Source organism: Cryptomeria japonica, chromosome 5, assembly GCF_030272615.1.
Source record: "Cryptomeria japonica chromosome 5, Sugi_1.0, whole genome shotgun sequence".
Lineage (NCBI taxonomy): Eukaryota > Viridiplantae > Streptophyta > Pinopsida > Cupressales > Cupressaceae > Cryptomeria > Cryptomeria japonica.
The window spans coordinates 30404999-30421759 of NC_081409.1; the positions used below are offsets into that span (position 1 = coordinate 30404999).

The 16761-nt window shown below is 36.4% G+C and overlaps 1 protein-coding gene across 1 annotated transcript; it reads left to right on the forward strand.

Moving 5' to 3' along the window:
• The first annotated feature begins 11757 nt into the window (after positions 1-11757).
• Positions 11758-16501, forward strand: LOC131057362 (probable serine/threonine-protein kinase At1g01540). The gene is made up of 8 exons (XM_057991505.2): positions 11758-12124; positions 12519-13563; positions 14185-14289; positions 14554-14676; positions 14800-14970; positions 15089-15218; positions 15299-15508; positions 15642-16501. The coding sequence occupies exons 2-8, from the start codon at positions 12803-12805 to the stop codon at positions 15813-15815; spliced, it is 1674 nt and encodes a 557-aa protein (XP_057847488.2). The 5' UTR covers positions 11758-12124; positions 12519-12802; the 3' UTR covers positions 15816-16501.
• Positions 16502-16761: the final 260 nt, after the last annotated feature.

A 16761-nucleotide genomic window follows, 5' to 3' on the forward strand; every position in this document is an offset into this window, starting at 1 on the left:
GGGCTTGGAAAGTATTAGTGTCACCCTATTGTCCTATGTTAACAAATATATTTTTGGACCTTGTGTTGGTTGTAATAGAAGGATGGACTTGGTTTACCCCACAAAACCCCTCTCCCTACCAAATTAGGAGAGTTGATTCACTTGGGTTCTCTTCTTGTTGTTGGGTACGTGCTTAATAAGACAAATTTGGTTGCACACTTGGACTATTTTGAACCATTGAGGCCTAATTTATGATGTCATTTGTGCAAGTGTTTTGGTTATGATGTTGGTTGCATGGAAATAACCACTCATACTCTTTGGACAAGTTGTTTTTCATAGGTACAAGCTCTTTTGAAGAGCTGGCAGTATTAGGATTATAGGCTTGGTAGGGCCTTGGATTGAGAGCTTTCTTTTGGCCTTGATATTTGGCTAATAGGCAGGTCTATTTGTCTGATTTTGCTAAAATAAAGATCGATATGAAAGCTAATATGGTCTAAAGTTTTGGTTATGTTGCCTCTTGATGTTCACAATTTCATTACCAAAAGATTGTAGAAGGCCCTTAATATCTTGTAGCTCAAAAGATTGAGCTAGAAGTGAGTTTTGTTTTTTATTAAGAAAAAATAGGTTTTGAGGGGACCCGAAACCCCTTACATCACAGATTTAAAGATAAAGGATTAAAAAAACATAAGAGAGCCTAGGACTTCGAAACAAGACTGGTTGCAAACCAAGAGCAAAAAAACCCAGCAACCACCGAAAGACCAGCAAATGCCCAGTGAGATGCTGGCAAAAACTGCAACACAGACCAACTACTTAAAAATATCTAAAGCCCGGGAGGCCTCCTTCTCAAGCAGCAGCATAGCCTTGGCAGCTTCCTTAAGGTCCAGCAGGACCTGTGGAAGAGACTCTTCCACTGGTTTAGTGTTATGCCTGGTTCTCTTGGTAGTACGGGGAGTCAACTTCAAGCTCAAGGCCCCAGGATCATTTTCTAGATCCACAACATTTTTCTTATTATGAATACTCTCTGGATTGGAAACCAAAGCATTCATGTTGACCGCAGAAACTTTTATCATAGCTGCACTATTCTCCATAATTTTCTTCATCCCTTCCTCAACTTGCATTATCTTCTGGCTGATCTTGTTGTTCTTCTGATCATTTCTTCTCTTTAACAGTTTCACAGCCTCACCATTCTTCTTTAAAATTTCTAACATCATATTTTTCTCCCCCACAATTTAAGTAGCATACTCGTCTATATCCTGAGCCACCCTCTTATTCTTCGTCATTTACCTATCTTTTTGTTACGTAAGCTCCCCCTCTTCAATTTTAGCATTTGTGGCTCTAATTTTTAAGTTTAGAGCCCTAATTTCATCAACCGTCCACCTATTGAAACGGTACTGATCAACCACAGAGCTCCTAGCAATGCCCAATATGTCAATCAGGGTATCTGGCTTGTCTTGTAAGTCCTCTGAGTCTAAATCCATCTGCTCAGAATCATGTTCATCATACTCATTCAGAGATAACTTACCCTCCTCCTTAGTATCAAGCATATCATCCATGGAATTATCTCCCAATATAGGAAGTGAACTAGCATTCTCCTCCTCCTCAGAGTCGGACTCCCCATTGTCATCACTAGGTTCATACTCCTTATCATCCCCCGAATTATTATGAATTTGCTTAGCCCTAACCTTACAGAACTCATAAATCATGAGGATAAGGCATTGATGGGAAAGAGGGCTAGCTTTAGGATTTTTAATGAAAGCTGCCACATTATCATTCAGAGAACAAGCAAGATAATAAGGGACAAATATCTTAATACCATGGCGAAAATGGTTTAAAAGGACAAAATGATAGCTATAGATTTTAGTCAACCTACCATCGACAGTGACATACTCCATAATTACCCTAAGCATTTTCCTCCAAAAAAGTTTAATTTGAAGAGGGGTAAAGTAAGATTTGTTTGACTTTACCAGGTTATCCCTCTCCACATCAGACTTCGGGGAAGGTCTTCATGGCACTGTCAGACAGCTTCCAATCCCTAAAGAACTTCACGCCTTCCATAGACATGTTCATCACATCTGCAATTAGCTCCTCATCTAGTTGGAAAGTTTGGCCGAACAGGGTGACTTTTCTCTTAGAACAACCCTTAACAAAGGCTTTGGAGGCATGACCCTTCTTTCTGTGCAGCTTCTCCATGAAACTCACCACTCCTCCCTTCTGCAACCTCCTCCAAATTTTCTTTTCCTTCTTCCAAGCCTAGCAACTCGGGGGTTCAATCATGTTGATATTGCCACCCATGGTGATGACCAGCCTAAAGATATCAATCACACTCACACTCTAAAAACCTTGACAGTGTAAATAGGGTAAATGAGTGCTAAGAGACTCGGCGGATAAAACCAACTAGAAAGCATGTGAAAAGGGTCATATCATCCCACCTAGAAGTTTCCCCCTATCTATATAATAATTTCCATTCCTGCTCTCGTTAAGTGTAATCATTATTAGATAGGGGGGGGTTGATACATTTAATTCGATCAAATAATAAGTACCCCTTCACCTCAAAAGATAATGATTCTTCATTTTGCCATGAAAAAGAGGCAATAGAACTAACTCTGGAAAGTTAGCAAAGAAGTCTACACACATGTTGGCTTCTCTAAAAACATGAGTTATAATACATTCCTCAAAGTCATCAATAATCTAAAGAGAATTAAGAATGATATTCTTAATATTCCAAGAAGGCTTATCTAGTCTTTTGAGACATCTAATAATGTTTAATGAATCCCCTTCAATCCAAACTTTATTAATGTTTAATTGTCTAGCAATTTTGAGGACTTCCAAAACTCCCATGGCCTCTGCTATGTGATTAGACTGAATCCCGAATGGAGAAGCAATAGAAGCCACACAAATCCCATTAGAGTTTCTTATAACACCCCCACATCCTTCCCTACCAAGGTTCCCCTTAGCAGCACCATCAAAGTTAATTTTCATCCATCCCTCCGGAGGGTAGCACCAGACAATACCATCCCTACTCTTTTTAACTCTGAAGTTACTAATGTCAACTTGAAGATCCCAATTCCTAGAAACAATCTTATCCTCCTCCTTGACATAGGATGCGAACGTAGGTCCAGCACCACCAATAGACAGGTTCAAGTTCTCTCTAGCAACTCTACAAACTTTCTCAAAAACAATCTCAGAGGAACAAGTCACATTTTTTAAAATTTGATTGTTTCTTTCTTTCCACGCCTGCCAAGACACAAAAGGCAATAACAAAGACCAAAGATTTTTCAAAAAGGGGTTAGAAGAAGGGCACTTCCATTGAGTATAAAAAAATTCCACCTCTCAAGAAAGACCCACTCAATACTCTAGAGATTAAGAATTCTGCTCCAGATATCAGAGGTAAAAGGACAATGAAGAGCAAGATGAGAGACAGATTCACTAGAATTAAGGCACAAAAAACACCTATTAGGAAGTTGAAAACCTTTCCTCATGAGGTTATCAAGAGTAAGGATTTTATTTTGAAGAAGGAGCCAGAATAAAATGTTGATTTTAGGAATAAGAATCTTAGACCAGACTTTGGCCCATAGAGGAGGATGAAGAGTTGGAGGGCTCAGAACCTTGATGGCAGAGGCAACCGAGAAAGAGCCATCTAAAGTCTTCTTCCAGATAAAAATATCATCATGATCTCGATCCACACAAAAAGACAGCAAATCCTACTAGAGAGGATAAAAGACAACATCAATATCCTCTAGCCTAACCCAAGAAGATTGTTGCCAATAATGACTAACCAAAAAGCCAAATCTTTCTTTACAAATCTCCATATAAGGCACCAAATTATCATCATAGCATAGGGGTCTCTCAAACAGCCAAACATCTTCCCAGAATCTGATCTTATTACCTTTGCCAAGAACCCACCCAACATCAGCAACAACAACTTGTTTGGCCTTAAGGATGATATTCCATATAGCCGAACCCTTAGGGATGTTGTTGGATTGCAGGAAGGAAGAAATATTTGGAACATCCTAAAGATACTTTCTAATCCAAACCAAGTTCCAATCCTTTCTATCACCAAAAGACCTCCAAATTTGTTTGGCTAACAGAGCATAATTAAAGTCTTCTATAGTCCTTAATCCAAGGCCCCCATAACATTTAGGACTACTGACCCTTTCCCAAGCAACCAAGGGAAGTCTTTTTTTCTCTTCTACCCTAATCCATAAAAAAAATTATGAATTTTGTCTATAGCATCAGCAAACTTAGAGGGGATCTTAAAAAGACTAAGAGCATAGACAAGAAGATTTTGAAGAGAAGCCTTCAGAAGCTGCAACTACCCCGCTTCACTCAAAAGAGCCTCTTGAGAAACTTGTCCACAGTAGAACTCCAAAAGGAATCAAGAGGAGAGACCTCTAAAGGCAGCCCCAAATAGACTGAGGGGAAGGAATCAATAGAACAACCGATAATCTGAGCAATCTTTCTCTACCTGCAAAGGGGAGTGTTAATGAAAAAAATAGAAGTCTTGTTCCAATTGATCAACTGGCCAGAGGCTCTAGAATAAGTTTGAAGAGCCCTTTTAAAAGATCTAGCTTCATGAACAGAGGCAGCGCCAAGGAGGATAGTATCATCCACAAATTGTTGATGGAAGCAAACCATGTTGGAGGAAGAAGGCCTAAGACCCTTAATATCTCTTGATATCACCATCTTCTGCAATAACCGACTCATGCTTTCAGCTAAAATGGTAAACAAAATTGGGGAGATAGGATCCCCCTACCTGAGACCCCTAGTCAGCTTGAAAAAAGATGAGGGGGATCCATTAGTAATAATAGACACAGAAGGAGTAGAGATAAGTTACCAAATGTTCTCAGAAAATTTACCATCAAAACCAAAAGCCTTAAGAATTCTTTTCAAAAGGAACCAGTCCACTCTATCATAAGCCTTATCAAGGTCAAGCTTAACAAGAAAACTATATTTTTTAGAGGCAATAAGAGAGTGAATGTTCTCATGAACCCGAATTATAGAATCCAAAGTTTGTCTTCCAGGCACAAATCCATTCTGATGTGAAGAAATAAGAAAGGGGAGAAAAGTGATTAATCTGGAAGTCACCACCTTCAATATAATTTAATAAAGAGAATTACAGAGACTTATAGATTTGAACTTATTCATAGAATCTGCACCAATTTGCTTAGGAATAAGAACCCAAAAAGTAGAATTCGCCTCCTTAAGCAACGATTTAGTTCCAAAAAATTCTTTCACGACTTGAATAATGTCCTTCCCAACAATATGCCAGACGTGATGAAAAAAGAACATGGGGTACCCATCAGGCCCATGAGATTTATCTCCTTGAAAACAAAAAATAGCCCTTTTAATCTCATCATAAGAGGGAACGGCACATAAAACCTTATTCTGCTCCAATCCAATAACCTTCAGAATATTTCCCAGTAAGGAATCTTGATCTTCACTACAGAGGTTAGAATCAACAGTAAGGAGTTCAGAAAAAAAGCAGGCAGCCTCCTTAGCAATATTATCATTTCTTTTAATGATATTATCGTTCACCACTAACTCGGAAATCCTTTTGGCAGCTTTGTGTTTGACAGTGGACAAATGGAAATATTTAGTATTCTTATCTCCAGCCAACAACCAAAGAGCCCTTGATCTTTGTCTCCAAAAGTCTTCTTCATTAGCTATGATTTTATGATATTTAATAAGGATCTCATTCTCTTTATCCCTAGAGACAAAGTTATTCTCTTTATCCCTAGAGACAAAGTTATAGCCATCTTTTTTAATAGAATCTTGGATTGATTTTAACTCTAATTTTAAAGCATTTTTCATAATAAATATCTCCAAAGACTTCCTTGTTCCATACCCTTACTCTGTCCTTAACATGCTTAAGTTTCTTAACAACTCTAAACATAGCAGATCCTTCCACCTAAATATTCCACCATAGTCTGATATTCTTTTCCAAGGTAGGCTGAGGTAACCACGTTTTCTCAAATTTGAAAGGGAAGCAACGTCTTTTAACAAGTGGTTCAGTCGCAAAAGTGATAGGGAAATGGTCAGATCCTATTCCATTGATGACAGATAAACTATTGTTGTACTTAGTAAACCAATCATTGGAGATTAACACTCTATCCAGTCTAACTTGAATCAGCTCATCACCATCCTGCCTATTTGACCAAGTAAAGGTCACTTCACGCATCTCTACATCACTAAGAGCCATGTTAGTTATGAAATTCATAAGATCGGTTTTGCTATCCAGAAGAATTTGAGATCCCCCACACTTTTCAGAATCATAGGGGAGTATTGAAGTCACCCATGATCATCCAAGGATCATTTTGGAAACCTTTTTTGTTTTCCTCCACAACTTTCCAAAATTTAGATCTAGCAACTTTAGAGTTTAGAGCATAGATATTAGAAAGGACCCAAATAAAATCATCCCTAATATGCTTAAATCTAATTCTTATCATGTTACCTTCAGCTTGGATCACTTTTCCCTCCATAACCTTCTTATTCCAGAAGATAGCAACACCTCCTGAAGCTCCTTCAAAACTTCTACCAACAACCCCTCCAAAAGAAAATGCATTAATTTTTTCCACTTTTTCTTTACTCATCTTAGTTTCTTGAATTAAGACAATATCTGGTTTATGGTCTCTAACCTGATTCCTTAACATGTCTTGTTTATGGGGACCCATTAGACCCCTTTTATTCCAATATATCATCTTCATTTAGACAGGGGGGAGCAGGTCTCCACAATGGTACGTTGACTTCCATCAACTATGTTCTGTTTAATTTCATTTTCTTTGTGCCACCTAGCCAATTTTTTGCCCGGGTAACACTTGGAATTGTCAACATCAGCCTTAGCTCTTGTTCTGGTTTGGATACCCATGACATTACTTGTTTTCTTATTCTTCTTTTTTCCTGTTGTGAGAAAGCCCCCATCCCCATCATCTTCGTTCTTGAAGTCTTTCATATCATGACTCTTCAGCTTGTGATTCAGGGTACTAATATTATCTTTTAAAATAATAGATTGGTTATTTTTTGTTGACTAATAGAAGTGAGTTTTGTTGACTGATAGATTGGTTATTTTTTGTTGGCAAAGCAGGAACAATAGCTATATGAGTAATTTGCGAGGGTGTGGGTGGCTATATTTCTAGAAAAGAGGGTATAGGTGGCCTTGGAGCGATTTTTCCAGCTTGTATAAGGCTATTTTCAGTCCTTATTGCAAGTGTATAAGCATTTGGGAGTGTAGCAACACTCATAGATTCAATCATAACAAAAATATCACTATTTAGAGCCCTCAAATAATATTAAAATGCATGATTAAAAAAGGGTCTTACCATTTGAGGAATTTTTCCCCACATTTTTTGGAACTAAAAGTTAAAATCTATCATATGCTTGTGAGGGCCCCTTGTTATTGTACTAAGTTGCTCTACCAAAGATAGGTGATCTAATTTGCCATCAGAGAATCTATAGAGTTCATTACCTAGTTGGTTCCATGTGTTGATTAAGTTCACCCTTAAGCCTATTAACATTGCAAGGCTTTACCCTTCAATGGTGTTACAAGTAACCTTACTACAAATTCTCTTATGTTATATCATGAACTACACAAAGGTTGGCCACATCCTTGATGTACTCAATAGGGGTAATTTAATCATGACTAGTGAAGAAAGGGATACTCTTCAAGGAAGCCACTGGGATATCATCATGTTGGGCTAAATTCAGTGAGCTACCTTGGTTGAATGGGATAATAGGTTGATTTCTAGGTATAGCTATAGTAATAAATGGAGCTTGGTTTCTTGAGACAACAGTATGCAATCTTATAGAGGGAGGGGTAGATTGTACTCTCCTTGTGTAAATAATAGTCTTCTTAGTTGTTCTTTCTTTTCTCCTAGGTGGAGTCAGCTACAATTAGTCGAAGGGAGCTAAGCTTCCTCTTATTTGCACTCTTCTCATATGCTGTTATGCACTAATCTTGATTCACCAAAGCTTAGAGTTGCCAAGTATGTGATTTGGTTACCTCTTGAAGGCTAAAACTACTATTGTACACACTAAATTACAACAGTGCATAAATTCTAAAAACAGACTAAAAATTAGTTCTTAATCCCACTGGGCATGCCAAAAAATGTTATCAACAAAGTTGCACCTGTGATTAAGATCCCAACTTAATCACCTATTGATACATGAGAACACTCCTAGGCTTGTGGGTTGCCTAAAAGTTGGAGTGGACTTACAAAGAAGGTTAGTTCTTTTATCTAATTACCTAAAAATGAATTAAACTACTAACTTCTTGATGGAAAAGGAAATAAAACCAAAAAATGACTTTAAATTGCTTGGGAAATGAAAAATTGTAGTTGTTTAGGTGATATATCAGACTATTTTTTAGACATATCATAATTTTGACAAACTAACTTCAATGAATTAGGTATTTTTACACAACTAAAGCATCATATATATTCATGCAAAAGTAATTTGTGAGAAGGCTTGGTTGTCTACACAGTTTTTTGAAGGAAAACAAAGGAATTTTCACAATTAAAAGTTTGGTTTTCACCCTACACTACTAGCAACTAGAAAGTGTAATATAAGTGTTTGTACTTTTCTAAGGCGTTGCAATTGAAACATTACTTGAGGTTTTGATGAAAACACACAAAAATATGCAATAGGTATGATAACGCACATAAAGACAAAGCTTCTTGAATGAAACCCAACTATTTTTTATTGAAATAAAGTGTTCTTATAATGATATATCTCTAGTGTTTGATATTACTTATAAAACTGAAATGTACACTTGTCATTCAGTCATTAAATGATTGGTTTTTAGTTACAAATTTGTAACCGAAAGAGGTTGAAAAGCTACAGTCTTTGCCAAAACAAAAAGAAAGAACTACCCAAGACATCAACCCTAAGCCAACTTATGTCCCTCTAAACATGTGAGGGAATATAAGGGAGAAGTAAAGAAGAGAAACAAATGCCAATGATTTGATCGAGCTCCTTTTCTTCAATGCTTGATTTTATTTTTATGTCTCCATTTGATTACCTTGTTGATTTGTCTTGCAACTGCTACTACATCATTAGAATGTGGTTGAAACTTTGTCAAATGCCTTCAAACTGAACCTAGATTTTCTCCTCAAACTTCTATATTCTTGCTCCAGCTTGAGGAAGTGTTCACACGACCCTTAGAAGTTTGCAAACATCTCCCCAACTGCCTTGGATCAGATAGAGTTGGTTTATTGCATTTAAAATTTTCATAACCACTTCAAAAGTCCCCTAACAACATTAAACTACTCCTTGAATGTTTATCTATCCATTGGGCACATTTACATATGTCACAATGACTCCAAAGAGTCATAAATATGTTATTTCCTACTACATACATCTAGCATCCGCATCTATCACTTGTCTTTGTCACAATATTGTTTCATTGTCTTTCTTTAAACCCTTTTCATAACTTGCCATCACATGTCTTTCAGAATCAATGTCTTCAAATCTTAACGATCTTAATGGTATTGTCTTATTGTCTTGCAAGAGTTTTATCTTCATGGCTGCCATTTTTATGCTAAATGTTGTCCTATTTCCTTGTTATAGATTTTCCTTTTTGTATGTCATGATAGGCATCATGATTGTGAGCAGCACCTTTCTCCACGAGTCTTCATGAAGATTGCCTTTCATTATTTTATGATTTTTTTCTTTCATGCCCTATTTACTAGTTGTCACTGTGATGTATAAAACAGTTTTCCTTTTGCTATCTTTTGTGATAACAATATGATTTGCTCTTGTCACTATTATGTTGTCAAATAATTTCCTTGTCTTCTTTATCCCTCTTCTTATATGCACTGATTTGTCAAGATTGATAAAAGAAGCTCCCTTTTCATAGGATTGTTTACTCACTGTCATTGAAGCATATTTTTTAGGTGATCTTCAACCCTTGACAAGCCCTTCATACTTAGTTCTATTATGAAACTCTATGACCTTTAAGGATTCCATGATATCTTCTTGTACTTTGCCTCTGACATGTAGAAGAAATTTCTTATCTATGTCACTGATGATTTCTATTAATATTGCCATACTTATCTCTTATGACTATCAATAGAGGCTTATCATGTGTGTTAATGATTTCCAAATGGTAGTCTTTCCTTGTCTTGACTACTCTTTTCTACATTGAGACTATCATTCTCCCAAAACACTAAATTTACATTCATATGAGTTGCCTCATGTCACTTATATATCATGACACTTTTGCCTTGAATATAACCTCTTTTATCTTCATCGTGATCTTTGATTGACTATGATATGCATTATAGCCATGACTTCTCACTATGGTTTTGTTATTCAATGACTATACGCTTTTCCTAAGCACTGTTGGAGGCTCTCATTATCACTTGGAAGTAAACACCTTTGTTAATGGCAATCTATCTTCTTCAACTACTATCATTATACTTGATCACTCTCAAACCCTCTTGTCCTTCATGAATTCTTTATGCAAGGATTGTTTTGTAACTGAGTATCATTCTTTCATTGTTCACATAAATACCCCTTATAAGACAACTTTTGACCACTAACTCTAATGCCAACAAATATAGGTATGTGAATGAATGAATGTAGATGTACACTCTTTCATTAATCTGACAACTTTAATTACATACAAAACCTTATGTGTGTGAAGATAACTATTTGTTGAAGGTATAATATGATTACTAGCCTCCTCAATCTACAACCCTCTCTCTGATGATACTCTCCTTCTTGAACTGAGAGGAAAAAAAAATTGCTATCCTCCATCCACCTCATCATTGTAGAGTAGTTAGTTTGTTAGTCACATTTACATTATTTTTACCATATTTTGACTAATAATCAAATGATTAAGATTAATGATTAAGAAAAATCATTTCAATTTTCTCACATCATCGAAGCTAGCATTTATAGTCAACATGCGTTTGGACATCAATATAAATTGCAATAATCAAAACATAGAAATTATATTCAACTCTAGGTATCTATAGATTTAATTTGCATAAGCCAAACTAAATACTATAAAATTAACATGATTTAATTGCTTAAAAAATAAGATGTAACAATTTTATTCATAAAAAAAGATGCAAGAAAATGAAAAATCCAAAATACTAGATTAATTTTTGTATCTTTCCATTACTAACAAATACTTAAAGATACTTGTATCCTAATCAATTTATCTTCTTTTATAATTATTAGTGACATAAACAAATACAAATATCATTAATATAATAAAAAATCATGAACGAAATATATTATATTATATTAAACTAAATAACTTAAGAGTGACTAACTACTAAGTCCTCTCCTATAATTCCATGAATGAAAGCATTTAAATATGAGATTAAAAAAAAATAGCATATGATATTTTTAATAGATTATAAAATTTACACTATTATCACACTCACAAAAAGACTACATAGAAAATTAAAGAATTGCAAGGTTTGAGAAGCACTAGAAAATGAGAGAATCGAAAGACTTGACAGAAGACAATGTAAATTAAAAGATATGAATCCAAACAAATTTAATATATAACAATTATTGATAATGACTGTGAAACAACAAAACCATTTAACTAAAATTTTACATTCATTATTCTTTTATAATTTATTGATTAATATAAATAAATATATGTATCATTCATATAATTGTTTATAAATAAGATATTCTTTACACATTTTTCAATCAATTATATGAATTGAAACAACTCAATTAATAATAACAATTTGATGACAAACAACGAAGCCCTTCAGCCCAAGTTTCAACTTCACTTGACTGCCCATCGTAATCCACGTCACGGAGAGAACAATGGATTTGTTCTCTGCTACAAAAATGGTAAACAAATTCACAAATATTCTTTCTTTGTACCCCACGAAACAGAGTGAAAGATAATGGAATCCACCTTCAATGGATATAGCCCACCAAAAAACCTTTATTTTTTTTAATTTTTAACCTTGTTACATTCTCTTACACCACCGCTATTGCTAGTCCTCCCTGACATCATCATTGACATCAAAACCGTCTCTTTTAATGCTCATTTTGGCTTACGAAACTCAAAAAAAATCCTTGGGCAATGCTTTCCTCCATAGGTTTGAGTTGGGTAATCATAAATTCTCAATTATTATTAAGATCAGTGCATGTGGCGTTCAGCGCAGTTGAGCAGGTATGGATGTAGACAGTAGCAGACCGCCTTAGAAAATCTTGTTGTGGGTTATCATGAATTCATATCTAGGATAATTTTTTTTCTTTTGTACATTGTAAAATCTTCAAGAATCATCATTTGGGAATCATTAAACAAATCCATAATTCTCAGTAGTAAGCAACCTTAAAAAACCTAATAGAGAAATTATGATTTGGGTTGTCTGATGGCTTCATCTTTTACTAGTGTAGGACACATGTAATCATTTATATAATGCAAATTTTTATTAGGTCTTGCTAATCATGTCTGAGTATCATAAAATGAATCTGTAGTTCTCAAAGCTAGTTGTATTTGATCAAATTCCGAATCTCCAGAACCAATTTTGAGTATCATGGAAATCAATTGTGTGGTTTTGCAGGACAGTTGTGAAGCCCTGGTAGCTTGTTTGCGTCTTTGTAGGTATAAGCTCAATTGTTTTGGTTCCTGTTGTTGAAGATCTCTGAGTTTTAGCATGCCCTCTCTGTTAAATCCAGAAAATACAGGGGAAATGTTCCTTATCTCCTGAATTGAATGCCGATTGGATCCAGCCTTCCATCACTTCTACTTCAAATGCAGTAACATGCTGCAGAATTCAAGCTCAATCTAGGACCAGAGTGTTTTATTTTTTGTGATAAAAATCGAATTTGCATCTGCAGGCCAATCATGGGTACTTCGAACACAGGGTTTCTGAATAATGAATTGTCTAAGAAGACTATGATTTTGGGTCTAAGATTGTGGGTTGTTATAGGGATTGGGGTAGGAGCATTCATAGTTCTGATACTATGTTGTCTGTCAATATGGTTAACTTCGCGGAGGAAATCCAGGAGAATGCCAGAGAAGTATCCATCAAGGGCAATGATACCAAAGGTGTCAAAGGAAATTCAGGAGGTTAGGGTTGATGCATTGCAGAGCAGTCATCACCATCACAATGGCACTACAAATGCAAAGGATGACATGGAGAAAGCCATGGTAGTGCATATGGGGTATGGACAGCGTGCTAATCCTATCTATGACACACAGAGAGTGAATAATACTAGGGCTGCTAATAGAAAGCATTCCACACTAGGGGATGAAATTGTGGGCAGGGCTCAACATCGCCACCATGCCAGGGCAGGTGCAGGTCCCGCAGAGGAAAGACATGAAATATGTGTCGAAGTGGGCAAAGATCACAGGATTATTAATCCCCCTGAGAAGCCTTCTTCCCATGGCAGTGGTGAAACTCGCTCCTCTGAAACATTATCTCCTGCTGTACCGGAAGTCTCTCATCTGGGTTGGGGTCATTGGTACACTCTCAGAGAACTTGAGATTGCAACCAATTGCTTGTCAGATGACAGTGTTATTGGTGAGGGTGGGTATGGGATTGTCTATCGTGGCGTGTTAGCAGATGGTACATGTGTTGCAGTGAAGAACTTGCTCAACAACAGGTAATTCCGAAATATCTTTTAACTATATCTAAATCCATTGTCTGATTCTGAATTTGTTGTTTCAAAAGTTCAGTCTTTTGTTTGTATAATGATAATATTATCAACAAAATATAGGCTGCATGATAGCCCAGTATAGCTTTCTCCCAAACTTGGTGTTCATGACAAGCTGAATTTATGATGGGGCAATTGATCCAAGGATAATTCTATCAACAGAAATAGGTAGCGTGATAGCCTAGGATAGCTTCCCAAACTTGTTTTTTATAACTAGCTAAATTCACCATGGAGCAACCCTGATTTTCACTACTTGATCAACACAGCCCCATACTCCCTATATTCAGTTCAATATGACCATATGGAACTGAACTGATGCACTGCCCATTGACGAAAGGGAACTCTGAGAGTATAAGTGCAATCGCACAAGAGCCCTCAGAATTGCCTTTTGTTCGATGGCAAGGGCTTCATATCCTTTATGCACAATTAATTTCAGTGTAATGCTAAACTGTGCATTTGACAAATGGTTGAAACTGCAAATAGTAGTTGTATTCGATTCTGGCCCTGGACACCCAAACCCAAGTTCAGTTGAAAACTTACAGATGATATTCCGATAATGTTGTTGCATAGGGGTCAAGCTGAAAAGGAGTTTAGAGTTGAGGTTGAAGCAATTGGACGTGTCAGGCACAAAAATTTGGTGCGGCTGCTTGGTTACTGTGCAGAAGGAGCATACAGGTATGGATCCGGTTCATCTTGATTTTGCTTTGAAAAGAGAAGATGCCCACATTGATTAGGGCTTCATTCAAATAGGTCTCGCGTCTGTCCTAAAGCTAAGAAAAAGATACATATACTTTGGTTTCAGAAAATAAAAAACTAAAAAGTGGTTTTGGCTTTTGATGAGTAATAAGAAATTTAGTATAATGCTTGTTATTGCTAATCAAGAGATAACTTCTGTGAGATGGCAAAGTTAATCTTATAATATTTGAGGGTCACTTTCAGGATGCTTGTCTATGAGTTTGTAGACAACGGTAATTTAGAACAATGGCTTCATGGAGATGTTGGGCCATACAGTCCTTTGACATGGGATATCAGGATGAAGATCATTCTTGGAACAGCAAAAGGGTACTTAATCCTGTCAATAATTTCTATCCTCTCGTCATGAAAAATTGTTAGAAATGCATTCATGTTACTCTTTCTGTTGATAAGTTCAATGCATTACATCTTACATGAATTGCTAAATTTTAGGTTAGCATATCTGCATGAAGGCCTAGAACCAAAGGTTGTTCATCGTGATGTGAAATCAAGTAACATACTTCTGGATAGGCAATGGAATTCCAAGGTGTCAGACTTTGGATTGGCTAAACTCTTGGGATCTGAGAGAAGCTATGTCACTACCCGAGTGATGGGAACTTTTGGGTTAGTTGTGTTTCTCCATCAGCCTTCTTTTATGCAAATTTATAATCTTCTGTTATTTAGTGAGCAAAAGAAAATTCTATTGCTGTTAAACTCTACCTGCTTGTCATCTTTCTTACAGATATGTAGCGCCTGAGTATGCCAGCACTGGTATGCTTAATGAGAGGAGTGATGTTTACAGTTTTGGAGTACTTATCATGGAGATAATTACTGGCAGAAATCCAGTTGATTATGGCAGGCCTCCAGACGAGGTCAGTACAAAGCATTTTGTTGTCCATTGAAATTAGTTAAAAAATTCTGGATCTTTCTTCATTTATTGGAAAATTATCAGATCAATTTGGTGGACTGGTTGAAGACTATGGTGGGAAATCGACGCTCCGATGAAGTAATAGATCCAAAAATGGAAGTGAAGCCATCCTCACGGGCTTTGAAACGTGGCTTGTTGGTTGCTCTTCGTTGTGTTGATCCAGATTCTCAAAAGAGACCAAAGATGGGTCATGTAATACACATGCTTGAAGCAGATGAATACCCTTTTCGTGATGTAAGTTTAAACGTCTTTGTCTTAGAGCTGATGTAGAAGAAATGCATCTAGGTATTTTGAAAATCCTTTGGTTTTTGGTTTAGAAAGCAGCTTTGTTTTATGCCTTCCAATCCGAACTTGGATTCTGGCACAGGATCGTCGAGTGGGACGAGAGGCTGCTCGAGTTCGCCGTGAGGATATCCAACAAGACAGAAATCTGAAGCCAGGTGACAAGCACATTATGGAGATGGATGACAACAGCGATCAGGAAACCGGCACTGGTAGCAATGCTGATCATAGAACAAGGTGGAGAAGATATGAAGGATAGAGAAAGCAGAAACTCAGTGCTAAGAGTGCACACTAGGTGGTGCATTTTTGCAGAGCTTTTTTTTGCAAGGCAAGTTGTGGGGTATACAAATATTATGGAAAAGAAGAGAATTTGCCAACAGCACATTTCTGGCATAGTGGATAAAAAAGTAGGAGCTCAGTCTTGAGATTATTTGCATTTTTAGCTCTTTTATATTTATTTATTAAGCACACAGGGGAGTGTGCCACTGATAATGAAAAGAGCCATTTAGTTTGTATTTTTATTTTCTTTTGTTGATTTCTTGTTTACAAGAGAACTTGTAACATAAAGGGGGCCGATGTATTTATTTAAAGGCTTAGAGGTGAAATATAGTTTTTGTTTTCTGGCGAGATTTTCAAATCCATGCTATTACTCATTATTAGGCAACCAACTCTCCTTGATTCCAGGTTCTGTTCGATCTGCCTTGAACTTTCCTCTTTGCATGCTACTTTTGTATATGTGTAATTTCAGAGATTGTCAGAAAATATTTTATGGAAGAGGCACTCAACCAAATTCCCAGTAGTTTAAATTGCGCATGAGATGTCATACTGCCTGGGACACAATTCAATTCAACAGGCTGAATTCTAATATTTCTTCCACTGCCATCTCCAGCATTTGTATTTTGAACATACGAGAAATAAGAGAAATCATGAACTAAATTCCATTTGCATTGGTGTTGAAATGGTCCTGTTGTACTTCCTCACATGAGAAATACAACTATAGGTTATTTTGGCAACTGGTATGTGAAAAAAATCTGATTCTGTTTGTGCAAGTGGATTGTGCTTTTAGTTGAATTCAATCTCTTATAGATATTACAAATATGGAATTACTGATTGTCATCTACCATTGGGGGTTCATACTGTCATCTCACTCATGCTATAAAAGTCAATCGAACGAGTTTTAGAAGCAATAATATACTGAGTAACGT